The sequence below is a fragment of the Argopecten irradians genome, chromosome 13 (assembly GCF_041381155.1).
Source record: "Argopecten irradians isolate NY chromosome 13, Ai_NY, whole genome shotgun sequence".
Taxonomy (NCBI): domain Eukaryota; kingdom Metazoa; phylum Mollusca; class Bivalvia; order Pectinida; family Pectinidae; genus Argopecten; species Argopecten irradians.
The window spans coordinates 5475010-5494021 of NC_091146.1; the positions used below are offsets into that span (position 1 = coordinate 5475010).

At 33.7% G+C, this 19012-nt stretch overlaps 3 protein-coding genes and 1 pseudogene across 9 annotated transcripts in view; 2 read left to right on the top strand and 2 right to left on the bottom strand.

The window, feature by feature from the left end:
- LOC138306269 (uncharacterized) overlaps positions 1–1065 on the bottom strand; it is a 39549-nt gene extending 38484 nt beyond the window's left edge. For 4 of the 6 annotated variants that reach the window (XM_069246683.1, XM_069246681.1, XM_069246682.1 and 1 more), the window contains exon 1: positions 1014–1063. The gene's annotated coding sequence lies outside the window, so the exon portion shown is untranslated. Of the gene's footprint in view, positions 1–1002 lie in introns of all 6 variants that reach the window. The other 2 variants (XM_069246679.1, XM_069246680.1) reach the window with 2 other exon arrangements.
- Positions 1066–1543: 478 nt separating this feature from the next.
- Positions 1544–19012, top strand: part of LOC138306622 (carnitine O-palmitoyltransferase 1, liver isoform-like) — a 56794-nt pseudogene continuing 39325 nt past the window's right edge.
- On the top strand, positions 8937–15975 carry LOC138305955 (uncharacterized). 2 transcript variants are annotated; one of them, XM_069246260.1, is made up of 7 exons: positions 8950–9705; positions 11685–12704; positions 13040–13226; positions 13560–13799; positions 14227–14398; positions 14635–14786; positions 15532–15975. In XM_069246260.1, the coding sequence occupies exons 1-7, from the start codon at positions 9361–9363 to the stop codon at positions 15708–15710; spliced, it is 2295 nt and encodes a 764-aa protein (XP_069102361.1). In that variant the 5' UTR covers positions 8950–9360; the 3' UTR covers positions 15711–15975. The 2 variants fall into 2 exon arrangements, with proteins under 2 accessions (XP_069102362.1, XP_069102361.1); XM_069246261.1 differs by lacking the exons at positions 14227–14398; positions 14635–14786 and having other exon boundaries at positions 8937–9705.
- On the bottom strand, positions 16592–18113 carry LOC138305956 (uncharacterized). The gene is made up of 3 exons (XM_069246262.1): positions 17923–18113; positions 16918–17139; positions 16592–16748 (listed from the first exon to the last, which is right to left on the bottom strand). Exons 1-3 carry the CDS (start codon positions 18111–18113, stop codon positions 16592–16594), a joined length of 570 nt encoding a protein of 189 aa, XP_069102363.1.

Consider the following 19012-nt stretch of genomic DNA (forward strand, 5'->3'; position numbering starts at 1 on the left):
AAAGGCTCTCTAAACTATATGTGTTTCAAGAAATATGCAATGTATTGTTTTCCCAATTGAAAAGGTACAGGCCCTTGAAATTATTGAGTAAGAAAATCGCAGAGTCCATTCTAATTTTACCTGAAAAAGACTTCATTTTTCAAACACCTATCACAAACTGTGATACAAAATTTGAAATTTCTAAAATTTGTTTTGACTTTACATTTTTACAAATGGAGGGGTTATAAAGATCATTCTAACTCGATTTACGAAATTGCAGGTCAGAGAATTTCACAAAATAAATACAGAGTTATGTCCCTTTCTTTCATATAGACATCCAAAATGAAGTTATCGTATCATAGACGGATATACAAAACATCTGAGTCATATAAACAAAACCCAAACTATCTATATACTGTATCAATCATTACTCTCAGATCTAGGCCTAATGCCCTTGAAGATATATGTTTCACATTAACACATTAATCACACAGATAATTGGATTCATCAAGATCTACAATCAAAGTAAATTAATAAAAAGCAAAATAATTGATCTTAACCACAATTATTTGTTTTATGTCGCAAAATAATAGCAAGAAAACGAAAAATTCATACCAAAAGAATGTTGGTGTATAGTAAAACCGATAACCCCCGGACCTTTAAAAAGTAGGTCAGCGGGCAATAACTCTTATTTTTCTTCAAATGATTTAGTTTTACGGAGGTGGTGCTACATAAGAACATGTTGCCTCTGGTTTTTTTTTCGAAAATGAGAAAACAACAAATTTGTAAAAGAACAGGGAGTGACAAAATAAGCCTGATAATGAAAAAACTGTCAAAAATATAGGAAAATACACAATATATAGTATTCAAGATGGCGACTAAAAGAAGGCCCCCACTCCTCACAACAACGATGGTTTTTGCAAGGTTAAATAATATAATCATCTTCTTTGTGCAATAATCTGAAAAGCCAAGTAGTCAACTCAGCTACAGCGTTAGCAAGCATTAAAATCATTACATAATTACCATACAATTACATTTTTACCCTTTCGGATATTGCCGTGCTCGCCAGCCGCCGATCACAAATAGTCACGTGATTAAAATTGATGGAAATATTTTTAGTAATTGAAAACCTGTTTGATGGAAATGGTTTAGTAAAATATTGGATAGAAATGGTGATTCGATATAAAAAATATATTTTTTTAGTTCTTTAATTGTTTTTGATATTTCAAACAATAAGCATTACATTTTGGTATCGAGAGTTTCATTTTGTTATTTTCTTGGTTCATGTGACGCTATATTTTTCACAGGTTGAATCCCGACTGGTGTAAGCGCTAAATCGATACAGACACGGGCACCTGCAGTGTGTAAATTATTTTACAAACTTTGAAATTTGAACGAAACAAATCTTAAACCTATGAGTAATAAAATCTGTGGACCAAACTAAATTAAGTTTTTGTTTGAAGATGACATCATAAATTACTCCTTTTGATATTCTTATTTGACGATTATTGCAGGAATCAAGAAAACACATATAAATAGAACAGTCCGGATGTATAGGCGAATCCTATAAATTTTAATTAGAAACTGATAGCAGACAACTTTGGAGCTCATTACTACACAGACGAATAACAGAACTTTGGTGCGTTCTCCGTCAAACAGCAGGAGATGGCCGAAGCTCGTTGTGCAGTGGAAGAACCCAGAGTTTCTCATGTTATATCTGAAGAGGAACAAAAGCGGGACATTTTTCAAGAATGGAAGCGCTCCATTGCCAGACGTTTTTACAGAACGCGGTGAGTTTGTTACTGTTGACTACGTGTGTGATTTAGGCTTTTTGTTGTAAAACACATTGTAGATTCAGTTCGTTCGCAAACATTTTCTATCATTTTTTGTTAATGGAAATGTAACCAGAGTGATTGTCTTTCCACGTTAAAGACCGATGAACTTAGCAAATACCCAATGAAGAAAGACAACAGACAGACAGATTAATTCACGACAATAACGTTAATAATGATAATTATCGTTATTAATTGAACTTTTTATAGATTTATGCTCTTCCTTTTGGGGTGTTTTCTGTAGTGTTTTAATTGAATGACAACACGAAAGAAGAAATACGAAAACATACATTGTATGGGAAGAATTCTCAGCTAAAATTGACAGGAGACTTAGAAGCGAGATTTTATTCACACTGTAACGTCATTGTTTCAAAATTGATACCAATGCACGCAGATTTCTCAATATGACATTTGTTGCTAGGGGTATATAACTTTTTTCATCTTTTTTTTTTTTGGTTTGAAGAAATCAAACTTTATTTTGATGCTTTTTTTTTTTTTTGGGGGGGGGGGGGGGGGGGGGGGGGTTACAGTGCTTATTTTTACAGTTAAAAGGATTAATAGTGTATGTCGAAACTTCTAGTTTTGTCACATGATGTGTACCGAAATTGATACCCAGCAAGAAAAAAATATTCAAATTTAACAAAAATCAATATATGGATTTTTGTGATTTTACTTTATAAAAGCAGGTAGTTGCATTTATAATCATAAGTTATACTGAATATGATAACATTGCACTGTAAACATTATACATGTGTTTTCGTTAATCCAGTAGCACCGTAAGACCTACTCCAACAGTGTTAGAGGTATAGCACGATGAGACACTTTTGGAACATTATGTCATATCTAACCTAGCTCTAACTTCCGATAGGCCATTTACCTGATGCTGAGGGTAACATTTTCAAAATTTGGATTGTGACAATATAAAACATACAGTATTGTCAACTCACCCGATTTTCCCGGGTTGACCCGTTTTTTAGACATTTTAGAATGCGTAACCCGATTGACCCGTCGGTGCCCTCATCAAATAACCCGAATTTTCAGCAACTTGTACAATAGTGTTAAAAAGCTCACAAAAATTTGGGTCAGATAAAGCCATAAGCGCAATTTTAATTACACCTCAGGGCTTAAGACTCATATCAGGCCCCTGTAATACCCAAACTTTCATAAGGTGTGAATTGTTGTAGCAATTAATCTTATTCAGTCATGCATTCACGATGTCCACCATGATCGTTTTTAGCCAGAGCCAGCTAGCAAAATCAACATGGCCAATTCAATACTGTTTAAAATCAGAAAAAATCTCTTCAAAACTCTTTAAAATTAGTTAATCCGTACAAACAATTATGATTTCAGACAAAAAGGATTTACTCACATAAATAAAACATAGTCAACGTGAACGGTATGCTGTTGCAGTAGGCAGGCAAGCCAATCATAATGACCGCCATTTTGTTTAGTCAAAGATAATAGTGAAACCGGACATGTGTAGAACAAAAAAAATCAGGATTTCATTTATTTGATATTTTAAAAATTACATTTTTTTTTATTATTATTTTCAGATATTAATTACATCATTACAAAAAATATCATAAATATTATTGAATAACAATATGAAGACAATAAATATATGCATATTTTAAGGTTTAAAATGTGTTAAAATTATACTAAAATGTGGTTCCGCACATGACCCTTGTTTTGACCCTTTCACCAGCTCTAACTTCCGATAGGCCATTTACCTGATGCTGAGGGTAACATTTTCAAAATTTGGATTGTGACAATATAAAACATATAAGTTATATTAATATATTTAGATAGTCATCAATGTCAAATACCTACCTCTTTTTCATAGAATAACAAGTATTTTTGACAAAATCAGTTGTAAATTCCATCTAAAACAAATATTTATATAGAATCCTAACGTTAACTTTAATGACCCAGACTAAAACTTCATTTTGATTGGAATACGTAAGACCATGTAATGACTTGTGTTGTATTTCAACGATTTAAAGATGCTCCACCGCCGAGAGAGCATACATGATATTCATCATTTGAACAATAATGAGTGTTTAATCATGTATATATATGCCTAATTAACACAAAAAATAATATAAAATGATTTATTTCGCCTTTGGTGCATGCGCTATCAGTACTTCATTCCATATAGAATATAGTGACACAGAATTTTTACGGGATGCAATTAATTATTTTTCATATATTTAACTTGAAGTAAAATTAGAAGCACAAACTTTTTAATGGTGGTAATGGTGTAAAGTAAGTAACTTTTTGTAACTGAAGAAAAATACTAAATCTTCTGCTGCTGTTTTTGGTAGTGAAAAAATACCATTTGTCAGCGGTGGAGCATCTTTAAATTCAGTTTTCTGTGGAATTCACTTTAAGCCTATATTGTTCCAATATTTTATATGTCATAAGAACACAATCAATTTATTTTTAAATGATTGTTAAAAATTTCAATGTGAAAATGAATGAATTAGGTTACAAGATACTAGGAACAATTAGTAAATAATGCTATAGATACAAAAAGCAACTTGCAGTTGATTAAATAAGAAAATACTGTGTGTCAACTGTTTTTTTCTATTTTTGTTGAGTGTTTATATAGTAAGTTCCATATTTCGATTAAATTTTCATTGAGGAGGCCTTATGCTAAAAAAAAACCATGATTACCGGGTGTATAAAGAACAAATAGTACAAAGTGTTGTTATATCTTTGGTTGATCCTGGATTGAAGATGGCTGCTATGACACCATATCTAATTAATTTCGTATACGATTATTGCCAAGGTAGTTAATGCCCTAGTTTAGTTTTTTAGGTCACCTGAGACGAAGTCTTAAGTGACCTATTCTAATCGCCTTTTGTCCGTCGTCGTGCATCGTCCGTCGTCCGTCGTGGGTCGTATGTCCATAAACAATTTACATTTTCGACTTCTTCTCCAAAACTGCAGAAGCAATTTCAATGAAATTTTGCACAAACCTTCTAAGGCATAAGACCAATCAAAATTGTGAATTATATGGTCCCCACCCCCCAGGGGGCTGTGGGAGGGGCCAAAAGGGGTAAAATTGAGTAAAATTTCAAAAATCTTCTTCTCTATACTCACAGATGTGGTAGAATCAAATACTCTTCATAGATAGAAAGGTCTCAAGGCCCTCTACAAAAATTATGAATTATATGACCCTGGGGTCTCAGGTTTCCCCCTGGGGAGGGGGTTAAGTTTTCTATAGTTTATATAGGGAAAACATTTATGAGCATTTTATGCTCAATTTTCATTGGAAACGAGTCAAACTTGGTTAGAATTAGCTTGAGATAGCATTTTAACATCATATCCAAATTGGTCCAGGCCGACCCCCTGGGGGCAGAGGGGCAGGGCCAAAAAAGGTCAAATAGACTAAAACTTCAAAAATATTCTTCTAAAATTCTGGAAATGGTAGAATCAAATACATTTTATAGATGAAAAGGTCTTAAAGTTTGTTTTATAAAAATTGTAAATTTGATGACCCTGGGGTCTCATGTTTCCCCTTGGGGAGGCCCCGGGGGTCAAGTTTACTATAGTTTATATAGGAAAAACACATTAATGAGCATTTTTTGCTCAATTTTCATAGTAAATGAGTCAAACTTGGTTAGAATTATTAGCCTGAGATAGAATTTTAATATCATATCCACATTGGTCCTGGCCGACCCCCTGGGGGCAGAGGGGCGGGGGCTAAAAAAGGGTCAAATAGGCTAAAGCTTCAAAATCTTCTAAAATTCTGGAAATAGTAGAATCAAATAATTATAGATGGAAAGGTCTTAAGGTGTTTTATAAAAATTGTGAATTATATGACCCTGTTGGGAGGGGTCAAGTTAACTTTAGTTTATATAGGAAAAACATTTTTGTGAACATTGTTTGCCCAATTTTCATAGGAAATTAGTCAAACTTGATTAGAATTATTAGCCTAAGATATAGCATTTTAACATCCATATCTGTCCTTGATGACCCCCTGGGGGACCAGAGGGGCAGGACCAAACAGGGTCAAAATAATTAAAATTTCAAAAAATACCTCTAAGTTCACAGGTTTGATGGAAGCAAATACTCTTCATAGTCTAAAAAGTCAAATTTTATAATCAATGACCAACTTCAAGGCCCAACATACAGTGTATATATGTCTTTAATTTGTTTTATTATATATTCTAACTCATGTGACCGTTAAGGCCCATGGGCCTCTTTTTTTTTTTTTTTTAACTTTTTCATGTTTTCAGTTGCTTAAGATGTTACCCAACAAAAGAACTATTAACAAAATTCTTGACAAAAAGCAAAAATACAATAATCTTCAAATTCAATTTACAAACTTTGATAGCATTTACTTTTAAAATTCAATATGAGTGAAACAATATAAATGTATGACTATGAGATATGAAATAAAAAGCTTCACAATATTAATGGCTGCCATTAATGATTTTTGTATTCATACTGGCTTTATCCTGCAGTTTTGTATCCTTATTTATTATCAGATTGATTCAAGTCAATGTCTAACAATCTTTATCGACAAACAAATTTAACAATATGTATGTTTTTTTTCGTTATCATATTTGTTTTAACAGCAGGTTATTCATGCCATCGTTAAAAAATAACTAACATATCTGAGAAATTACGTAACAAAAAAGTAACTGATTAATAATCCAAAATGGATCGATTGACACAGTGCGGTAACTGATTTTATCTGATTATCAATGATTTCTATCAATGATGAAATCTTAACCGATTCCCAACATTTAACTGCTCTTCTGTTCAATTATCTAAATAATTTACTGATAGATGACGCTGGATTTATTCTCTCCAAGTGTGTACCTATTCTAGATGATCTGGAGTTATTCTCTCCAAGCGTGTATCTATTCTAGATGACGCTGGAGTTATTCTCTCCAAGCGTGTACCTATTCTAGATGATCTGGAGTTATTCTCTCCAAGCGTGTACCTATTCTAGATGATATATGTAAATCAATCATTTATAACCACCATCCACCAACTCTATATTTAACATGTTTTAGATTGGGAGTAATTGACTTATTTTATTCCACTAGTAGAGAAATTTGGCTGTATTTTCCCAATTTCTTGTGAATATTATCCTAATTCAAGAAAAAAAAAGTCTTTTAAAATACATATTTCTCAGTTCAACAGGTACAGGCCCCTGAAATCATGTACATCATTAGAAAGGTCTACAAAGTCAGACTTGTTGACAATTAAAATCGGTCACTCATCAATCGAAAAGTTACTTATCAGAAGCTCAACTGATATACATCTGTACTATAACGTATATATATATATACACAATATATAATGTATGTGAACTTGGATACTTATGTGTGACCCACATATATAATTATATGGGTTACATGTGTATAAAGAACACTTCCTGTATTTATATATATATATACATACTATAGACTTTGTACTTGGTAGATCAAGTCCATAGGTTACATACCAGTATGTCTCCATTCATAACTGAACACCTTCACCCTTGAAGAAAAATTTAGACTCTTCTGCATTAAAGACTAGACCAGTCCATTCTGATATTTTTTGGGGGTGAATTAGGCAAGAGTTGTAGTTTTTTTCTTTTTTTGATAATTCTAAAAAAATCAATGTTGTCAAATCAGAATGTATAGATAATAAGAAATTAAACAAAGTACTGAAAGTAGTTGGAAAATTGAAATATCACTCAGTTTGAAAAAAATCGGTAAAATGTATAACAATGAAAGAAAACAAAAACTTGAGATTGATAGATAAGGCATAATATCCAGCTTAAGTTTATAGTACATAAACTGCATTATCACTTAATCGAGTCAGCTGTAGGCCTTTAGTACTGATTCACTTGAAATCATGTGTGACACCATATAAATAATATGCAGTTGATATGTATGTATGATCGATTTGTTGTGTTACAGGTCACATATAGAATACAATTCACATAAAACGGCAGTAGACTTTGGACTCATAAACGCCCAGATTTTAACAATTATTCCTTGTTGCTTTAATCATTATCTCAAGGAAATACTTAAAGATGCTCCACCACTGACAGAGCATAAATGATATTAATCACTTGAACAATAGTTGGTGTTTAATCGTGTATATATGTCTAATTAACACAAAAAATGTTATAGAATAATTTAGTTTGCCTTTGGTGCATGCGCAATCAATACTTAATTCCATATAGGATATAGTGCCACGGAATTTTTTCGGGATGCAAATAATTATTTTTTGTAACTTTAACTTGAAGTGAAATCAGAAGCTCAAACTTTTCAATGGTGGTAATGGTGTAAAGTAAGTAACTTTTGCAACTGAAGAAAAATACTAAATCATCTGCTCGTGTTTTTGATAGTGAAAAATATCATTTGTCAGCGGTGGAGCATCTTTAAGATTAAAGCATAAAAACAAAAAGTTTGAAAATGTAGGTAAGATTTAAATATAAATTATTATGGAAGAAATAAATATTATGCACGAAATTGTCTAGTCCGGTAGCGTCTAAATTGAGCAACTTCAAGTACAGGTGCACTTATCTGCCTGGCATGTTGTATTGTTATACACATGTTATTTACAGTGATCCAGTTAAGATATGTACATGGGTATAATACCCATTGAAAATCTGTCAATTACCTCGGCCTTTGAATTGTATGAACATGTACTAATTACCTGTAAAATACTTGATATTACTCAACCCAATTACTATGAGCACTAATACATCCAGAAATAAAATTAGAAGAAATTTGGTAAAATTAGGTTAATTCAAGATATTTTTAAGAGTCTACATAATCTGTGCCCTTGATTCAGATAGATATTTACAAAATTGCTAACTTATCATTGATTACATGATAACTATACCCACAAAACTTTTATTAAAATATATTTTCAGTTTGCACTAACATGGACATGCTTTCTAGTATTATCATTATCAGTGTATAATTGTTAACACAACACGGGCGGCGATTCTATTGTTACGTGAATAGTCGATGGCGTAGCAATGTGGGGTCATAACCCCGCTTTTGGAGGGATTCTATGAATGACTCGATTCCAATCAGCTGTTCAATCGAATTCGTTGACTATGTTTTAATAAAAAATATGCAACTGCTGCGGGAATAAATAATATTCATTTACTTGAAAAACTGTAAATATAAGGAATAGAAGTTTATTTTGTTGAGGTTATGAGGGTATAATGATAATAAACATCATTTCCTTAAAGGATTTGTGCAGTCAAAATTTTTTAGTCAAGTATACATAGGAATTGCCTTAACTTGGGCAAAAATCAGGGCCTCCGAATTCACAGCCATCGGGATATCGAGTATGACGCCGATTTATAGGTCAAATTCGCTGACCTCTCGATTATGCATATTTTTGACCCGTAAACCGGATGTGACGTATGAATAGTCCGGGGGAAAAATCCGGGAACAGTCGCACCGCCTTGTTTACATCGCTGATCGGTGGTGAGTGACGTGTTTTGACAGCACTGTCATCAGGTGAGATCGGGCTCATTACACAAATATAGTCTTAATGTGTGGACTTACAAGTACCCATAATGGTATATTGTGCTGCATTTGGTTGCTCTAATCGATTGAAAAAAGGTAGTGGAATTTCGTTTTTCAAGTTTCCTAAGGATGTGTCTCGGAGGAAAACATGGGAACATTTTTGCCGGAGGGCCGATTTCACTGCTACCAATCATCATACTTTGTGCAGTGAACATTTTTCTATGAATATGTTTTTGTATCATCCGGACAAGATTGCTGACCTAGGGATGCAGTCTCCCATGAAAACATTGTTAAAAGATACTGCTGTACCTGACATTCGTTTGCACCTGGGATCGGAAGCTGAAGCCTTTTCGCCGAAAGTCCGTGGTGCATTTGCGAAGCGTCAGAGAGCAGAAGTAAGTAATAGATATATAGACTTTAAAAAGAGGTTTTTTTATGATTACATCATCACTGTTACAATTATAGGCTAAGCACCTGTGATAAACTTTACATGTATGTACCTGCATGTCACATGGTCAATTTTCAAAACAGGTCAGGAGTTCGATGTTCTGTCAATATAAAAATACCCCCTCTATACAATTTTCACGTTTATAATTCAATATGTAATGATGTATTTATAATATAAACCTGTTGTTTTTAAATAATTAGTATATAAGTGAATTGTAATAATTTAGAATTATGGTTTTTTTTCTTGTAATAGAGATGCTTCATTTTTAAAAGATTGTAATTAGTGATGGTTACAATCATATGTGTATGCTAACATAAAAAAAAGTACACTGGCCTGACTAGCTGGTTTTTTTTTTTTAAATATATCAATTCTTGCAAGCATCTGTACCTCGTTATATAACCATATTGTAATTAGCTGTGATCATGTATAGATATCGTATATGAATCAGTTGTAATGTCATTATATGCACAAATTATAATGAATAATTGTGTGTAAAAAATTATTACAAATATCTTTTCATCCTATGACATTGATTTCTATATAAAAATTCATAGTGATTGTATACAGTAGAGTGTAAGCTAACCTTTACACCTAGTGCACTAGTAACCTACAGGTAAACTACACCCAGATACAAATGTAGGTGATCAACACCAAAACACCCATACAGGCTAGTTACCTGTGATTCTCACCTGACAAAACAAGCCAGAAACAAAACCACATGGGGGTCTTTTAAATAGGTAATACAGGTACAGAGGCTGTCACAGCATGCTTCATTTGAATTAAATGCTATAGAATAGTGGACCCCTGGGGTTACCTATGACACCTGACTGATCATCATCTCAGGTAAGGTGTCACCTGATCATGAGGTGGTGGGGTGGGGAAAGAGGGAGAAAATGGCCCTAGGCCTGGTGACCATGACGACAGACCTGTGTGCCTTGATAGTCATTTATACAGGTATGTCTGTATCACCATGTACGTGTACATCGGTAATTGTACCTGTATATGTCTGTGACAGACTATTGGGTAAATGCAACATTATCTAAATTTACCGGTTGGAAATAAAAAAAATAACAATTGATTAATCTGTATATGATAACAATATTGCATTTTATGTGTAAACACTAAAAACAGATTTATGATTAAATTGTCTAACAACTTTAATTTCAATATAGATCTTTCTGTGTTTATTATACGAAATGTATATCACCCAAAATGACAATACAATGAATAAATCAAAATCAATATATATCAATAAAATATGTTTCAAATATTCTAATGTACTTTGATATATTTAGAACTACATTTGTATAAGTTTAAACAGAAAGTACTCTCTGGTTTATACCACTAATATGCTAATTATAGACTCATCAACATTTATTTCTAAAACTTATAAGATTGTCCATAGTACATGTATGAAAGTAAATGCTTATCTCATTAATCATTACCGACAATTTTATTAAAGTATTTAACAACAGAAAATCCTATTACACTATTGAAATATCGAGTAATAACTGAATTACCACTCCTAAATATGAATATTACACTAAATCAAATGATGTATGAAAATAAAATCAGACAGATTTGTTAGAATAAGACTGAAAAGCAACTGTTACTACATGTGAAACAAGGTTTATCAATATTCCTAAGTAAAAAGCACAGCTACATATATGTACATGTATCTAACACAGGTGTCCAATTGCACGCCTATTACCTGTATATGGGTTTTAGTGGTCACACCTGACTGGACATAGTGCACAACTAGCTTACATGTAGCTAGTTTAAATGTAGTGCACTCTGCACTCCAAGTGCACTAGGGTTAAGGTTAGCTTAACTGTACATTAATTATAATTGTCTGCATTACATGTACATGTACAATGACTTGCATTGTTTTTTATGTAACTAATAAAGTGTTTTATGTCATTATAGGTCTTGAACGGAGCTTTAGGTGACTTTACAAGGGAGCTTTTAGATAAAGAGAACATTGGTACTGATTCTACATCAATTGATCATGATGCATATGATGACCAAGAAGAATTTGTGGATCTACCTCCCATAAACCACCATCAGAGACAAGATTGTGTGTTTAGTGGCCCCAACACAGAGAAACCTACTTTGATAACAAAGAGTGTGCAAGTAGACTCAAAACCATCTCAAAGGACTAGAAGAATCCAGGTCCGTCCACGGCTAACAAATGAACAGGTTAGTGTTGGGATACAATGTTGTTTGATTGAGGCTCCACCTCTCAGGAAGGAAGCCCTTGATTCAGATGTTGAAAGTGAATCAGAATGTGACATGGATTGGGATGACCATAGTGATCAGCAAACTTTTATGGATGACAGTGATGAGTACAATCCAGATTTAGAAAGTGATTGCGATGATGATATTGATGATGTCGATGACGATATTCAAAATTACATCTTGGCCAGTGACGTAGACATTGGATCTGAAAAACAGTTCCTTGTTTCGGAATCAGCACTAAACAAGATATTATCTGTGTGTAGAACATGTGGTAGGCACTGCCAAAGTGTTATAAAATTTGTGAAGGGAACAATGATCTGTGTAGCTTCGGTTTGTGATGAAGGCCATGTATTCGAATGGAAAAGCCAGACATGCCAAAATTCTATGCCATGGAGTAACCTGCTTGTGTCAGCCGCAGTGTTTTTTAGTGGGGCAAGTTTTTCAAAAACTCTACAACTATTTAATCACATGAACCTCCAGATGTTCTCCAGGAGAACTTTTATGAACATTCAATCTGGATATTTGGTACCAGCAACACTTAAGGTATGGGAGACAACTCAGGCTGAGATGCTGGAGACACGCCAAGGTCAAAGTCTAACTCTAGGAGGAGACTGTCGATGTGATTCCCCAGGTTACTCCGCCAAGTACGGTTCTTATTCCCTAATGGACCTCCAGACAAATGAAGTCCTTGATGTCCAACTTGTACAGGTAAACATAAGTTCAGTCACAAATTACTGTATTTTTATTTGTTGCCGCAGTATCAATATTATTATTATAAATGTTAACAATGATACCGATGCATTAATTATGAACATTGGATCTCCTATGTGCACACAGAACATAGAAAATTGAGTCAGTATCATTGCACATGATTACAAGACCTTGATCTCTCATGACAGGAACATAATGCTAAGACATGTAATCCATTCAAATTTGGCAGTTGTTTCTTACAAAATACATATTAGATAGTATGTCAAGTAGCCACCACTTCTATATCAATTATATAGAATCAGTTGTTGATTTAGATATGTTTCTAAATTCAGAGTAATGAAGTGAAGGGATCCACTCACATGGAGCTTGAGGGACTCAAGCGATCTATTAGCCATCTGGAGGAGAATGACATCGGAATCAAGACATTGGTCACTGACAGACATGTAATGGTCAAGAAGTATATGAGGGAGCAACATCCACGGACTGACCATTACTTTGATGTGTGGCATGTTGCCAAAGGTATTTACATAATATGAAAAAAAATAGCTAGCAGCATTTAACACATGAATTTTTCATAATAATAATGATAACAAAATAGTATACATAAGAGCATATAGTAAATACATATGTTTTAAATTTCATACTGATCAATAACTTTCAAATATTAAAATTTATTTATATTTGAAATTGGCTAGACATTGTCAGACAAATGTACCAAGGGCAGGTAATTTAATATATGTTTAACTTATCTTCAAAGTAACTAGTTTACATTTATCAGAGGAACCGATACAATTATATGTAAAGCAATTATAATTTTTAAAAGAAAATTTTATGCAATTTTTTATGTTTTAGGAGTTACAAAGAAATTGGAAGGATGTGCCAAAAAGAAAGGAGGGGAAGTTATTCGCCCTTGGATTAAGTCAGCCAGCAACCATATGTACTGGACAGCCATGACTTCAGGAGATGATTGTGAAATGAAAAGGGCAAAGTGGAATTCCTTAGTCAACCATGTTGCTGACAAACATGAAGGACATTCAGATCTCTTCCCGCGATGCCAACATGGTCCCAATGATAGAGATTGGATGGAAAAAGGTACATGTAATGACATGTTTTCATTAAATTGTAAAAGCAAAGAGCTTTGAGTATGAACTGGATGTAACTGCATTTTTGTAACTTTTTTTTCTGTGTATTCATTCTGTAAAAATCATGTCTTCATTTTAGAATAGCTTAAAAAAGAAAATATACATCTATAAAGCATCCTATTCCCGTCTTTGTTTATTACAGAGTTAGCTCCCTTGCGGGTAGGTATCCATTGTGACGTCATTATTTTGTGGGTGCAATTCACGTCATTTTCTCCGAAAAGTGTTATGTATTCGCAAACACATCACGTCACAATCAACAGCTACCCCCAAGGGCAGACAACTCTGTAATATGCAAATACAGAATATACTGTATGAAAACAAAAATGAATATATTTGTTCATTTGCAGTCGTAACTGTTAATTTATTTGTGCTTTCAGGCTCAAGGCCCCACAAAATGTTAGCAGCAGTTGTTCAGAGTCCATACTTGCTAAAGGACATTGGGAAGCTTTCGCCTGTCCACCAAACCTATGGCCTAGAAGTATACCACAATGTTGTAAACCACTTTGCCTCCAAGAGCAATCACTACTTCTACACAGCAATGCTTGCCAGGTATATATGTTTCTGAAATGTTTTGCCTACTTCAGACATCAACAGTTCATAGATTTTTGATAAAATTACTTGAAGATCGGTTAATTTAGTTTATACGTTATTTTCTTCACATGTTCATATTTCAATAATATTACATGTACCGGTATTTAAAAGTGAAAACTTCATTCTAATTCAAGATTTTTAAAAAGTTTTTTAAAGTCTCCAGCAGAGTATTTATATGTTTGTGTTGTTTTTAGATTGTATCTTGCTGCCTTACATTATAACGAAAACAGCAACAATGCCAAGGCATTAACAAAGGATGGGCAGCAGAAATGGCAAATTTCTTACCCAAAAGCAAAGAAAGGAAGCGAGGTTGTTGTCAAACCCTGTAGGACCCCACCTACATATGGTAAGTGCTATTTTTAGAAAAAAGGCATTGAAGTATTACTTTTAAAAAAAAAAAACGTACCCTCCGGTATGTGATAACCAGAAAAAAAAAGCTACCCTCCGGTATGTGATAACCAGAAAAAATTGTTGTTTATAAGAATGTGATAACTGTCTTAAATAATTTTTATTACTTTTTTCTTCAGTTCTAAGCATTGATGTCACTATTTTCTAATTTTATCAGTTTTTCAACAATATTTTTTGCAAACTGTTTGAATCTCAGAATAGTGCTATTACTGGTAAATACCTAATCATAAATGTATGAAATCATCATCAAAAAGAAATTGTTTCTGATGTACTCTAAATCACTTATTTTGTGTATACATTATTTGCATCTTCATTATTTTCATCATAATTGAGAATATAAAAATGTTGTCAGGTTTCAAAACAAAAGTTAACTAAAGAATTTTTTCTCTCTCTTTTTTTAACATACACATTTATAAGTAGGAATTTATTTTAAAAATAGGGCCGCGATGGCCGTGTGGTTAATATGTCTCGACATATTACCACAAGCCCTCCACCTCTGGGTCGTGAGTTCGAATCACATGTGGGGCAGTTGCCAGTAACTGACCACTGGTCGGTGGTTTTTCTCCGGGTACTCCAGTTTTCCTCCATTAGCAAACCTGTCACATCCTTACATGACCCTTGCTGTTGATAGGATGTAAACTTATTAAACCTAATTCAAAATCATTTGTATTCTCTTGTTTTAGGCTATGTTGCACTGTTGTTACAAGCTGCCATTGAGAGGAGACTGGATATTCCAAACCATCTAGATGCCACAAAGGAAGGAAGGGAGCTATTGGGAGAGTTACCTTCCCCTCTCACCCACTCATACAACAGTGTAGAGAAAAGTGAACTGATTCAGAACCACAGATCTCGATTCTGTTGATGTCTGTAGAATAAAGGATGCCTAGTTGACTGCTAACGTTTAAATCTTCTGGTTATTGAATGGACTAAATCAATTTACTAGTGTGTCACCAAAGGATTGGAAAGGAGATTTTTTATTTCTTCGGACAGTGCAATAAACAAGCCATCACAATGCAACTTATTTTAACAATTTATTTTTTTCTAGGAAACACCATTTTTTATTAGTTTATATTACCATCCTTGTGAAAGTTATGGAGAGAAAAAGTCATCTATGATGTACCAAAAATGTTATTCGACCTATTGGCTCATTTCAGATTACTACTTCATATATTGAACTGTTGGCTTTGTACAATGGTTTGACATGTTGTAAATATATTGACATATTTTACTGCTTTTTAGTGAGTTTATACATACATCTAATGTAAAGAAGAGAAATAACTAATCAAGTTTTGTGGTGTAAGGTATACACGCTCCTCTGCTACTTTACTTCAATAAAACATCAAATTTATAGCCACATAAATACCTATAACTTTATAAAAATTACTTTGCAGTAGACCAACTGTACTTGTCATTTAGAGTATAACTTGCCAAAATTGGTTCTAGTCTAATACGGATTTCTGTTGACTCAGACTTAATTGTACATATTATATTTTCCTTCTTAACTTATAGCAAATGAAATCTGTATAATAATAATTCAGAAACCTGGCTACAGCGGCCTAATATGCTGGTCTTATTGACATCCAGTTACGACAAGTTACAATGTATTGTAATTTAAAAAAGTGAGAAAAAACATAACAAATAAAGATTCAAAATTCATGATTTTAATGTACATGTAAATTAAAATCTAATCCACAAGGTCCAATAAATGGAAATGTTAGATGATTTTTTAAAGTCACATTGTCTCTAAGGCCTCACATACTTAAAACCACAGTATTCCTCTGAGGGGAATGCTTCGCGGATACTCCGAACGACACAAGCAGGCAGGACTTTTCGGTTTCTTTTCCCAAGCCGCTGCCATATCCATCTGGTAAACCTACGATATGCCACATGTCGGTATAACCTGAAAGGAAAAAAAAGGAATTTGTCATACTTTATCCTATTAATGATAATGTAAAGTTTGCAATGGTATATTAAATTGGCTGTCAGAATAGAAAGTTTGGGGATTTCAGAAATATTTTTGTATTGTGAACAAGAATAGGATATATATTATCAATATACATGTAACTTACTCATGCATTGGCTCATTATCCCCAAAAGGGCCATGATGATCTGCAAACTCCAACATTGACACTTCCAAAACATCAGGGTTCAGACAGTTAGCCACGAATCCATCATGCAGTGTAATGCATGTTATATCTTTCGCCTCTGTTTTGGTCTGGATCAGGGTGACTTCTTGACAGCACAAGCATTCAGTCTCTGTGGGCATACTGGAACACATGCTGCAGTCGCACCTGAGTTAGAAATCATGATATATAAATGGTTGTTTTGTATGATGCTGGTCACGGATATTTATTGTTTATAGAAAATAGAAATTGTGATATTTATTTATTTTGTTAGAAATACTAGCGACTTGGATGTACACAGAAATAAAAGGAGTAATCATTCCTTGTTATAAAATTGCCTAATGAAGGAAATATGTAACTATTTATGATACCAATCAAATATTAAAGTTATTTTAGTTTATTTTCAAGCTTTTGTGATACGTTTGCTTCATGTGGACTGCAGTCTTTTGATTGGAATTTGTCAACAACAAATATATATTTATAAATAATTTTCTTGTTCAAAACCTATTTATGAATACAGTAGTAATAATAAATTTCCATTGAATACAAATGCCATTCTGTCCATGTTGTTTTTTCATCACAAGCCCAAGCCCATTAGAAGGACATCAAACGATTAAAAAATATGATAAATTGTCAAGCAGGATATGCCATAATAATTGGCCGTTGAACACGTAAAATCTGCAGAGATATGTAGACCCGATCAAAAACATGCGTCTTGAATAATATTTGAAAACGACTTTTCTATCGATGGAGAAAATACACGTTTTGGAACTGGGTTTACGTATGTGTGCGTTTTTGGTCTTGGGCTATTTAGCCTATCGTAGCCACAATGAATCCGGGTTTTATGGACGCAGATGGCGTAGATATGTACAATTATATACTGAACAGTAAACCACTTAAAGCTTTTTATCGATGTTCATATAGAATGGATTAGATTCTAGATCTACAAACCATGCATCGTTGTCTGTGCGTGAATCTCGAGCTCGAGCATGGTCGTCTTGCTCGTCGTCCGTTTCGCTCTCCGATGACTCGCCTTCAGAAGTAATATCCTCCAAAACTTGCCTTGTTGGCTCAAATTGATAAGGAAGGATATTCATATCCATTTCAACACCTGGGACATCGCTATCATCGCTGTCAGACATGTTGATTTTGTGATGTTTATATGTAGCGGTAACCTGAAGTCCCGTACAGTGACGAGAATAGCTTGGGTAGTCTAATACCCGGACTATTCATACGTCACACGGGTCACGTGACCGCTAGCTCATTATCTCTCATCGCAAATGGACAGCTCCCCCGAATCGTCACGAAAACAAAGCTATAGAATCAAAAGCAGGGCGTCCGCATGTGAGAACTTTATTTTAATGGTATAAGGAAGCGATATCGACCTATAAATCAAAATAAAATTTTTGACTGCACAAATCCTTTAATTCTCTGTTCAGTTTTTGGTCCGCACAGAAGTCAGAGTTGTGCCCCCCTCTTTCAAAAGTGCTAGTTAAATTTATTACCCATCCCTCAAAAAAATTATCTGGAGCACTATAATAAGAAGAAACATGTAATATGATTGAGTGATTTGCATAAAACGTATAGTATATAACAATAAGACTGCTTAGTTGATAGCTAGTTGACCTAGTATAAGTATAGGATTTATTTCCTGCTGACACTGTGTTATCATCCATGATCATCTGAGGACTCCGCCATCATCCTGTTTTCATAGAAAATTGTAAGGTTTCGTAAAATATCAGGAAATAGCTTTAAACATTTATATTGTTGATATCATTCTATTTGAAAATTAAAAAAAAAAAAAAAAATTGAAATATCAACAGGGAAATAATCCTGCTAATGGGCATTGTTCATTCTTAATCAGGTCAGATAAAATTAAATATATACTTGTTATCCGTAACACACTTTAAAAATGAAGGGTCGGTAAGTAGTTTTTTTTAATAATTCTAATAAGGCAGGATATCTCAATAATTATCTCCCTTGGTTTTTAGCTCACCTGGCCCGAAGGGCCGGTGAGCTTATGTCATGGCGCGGCGTCCGT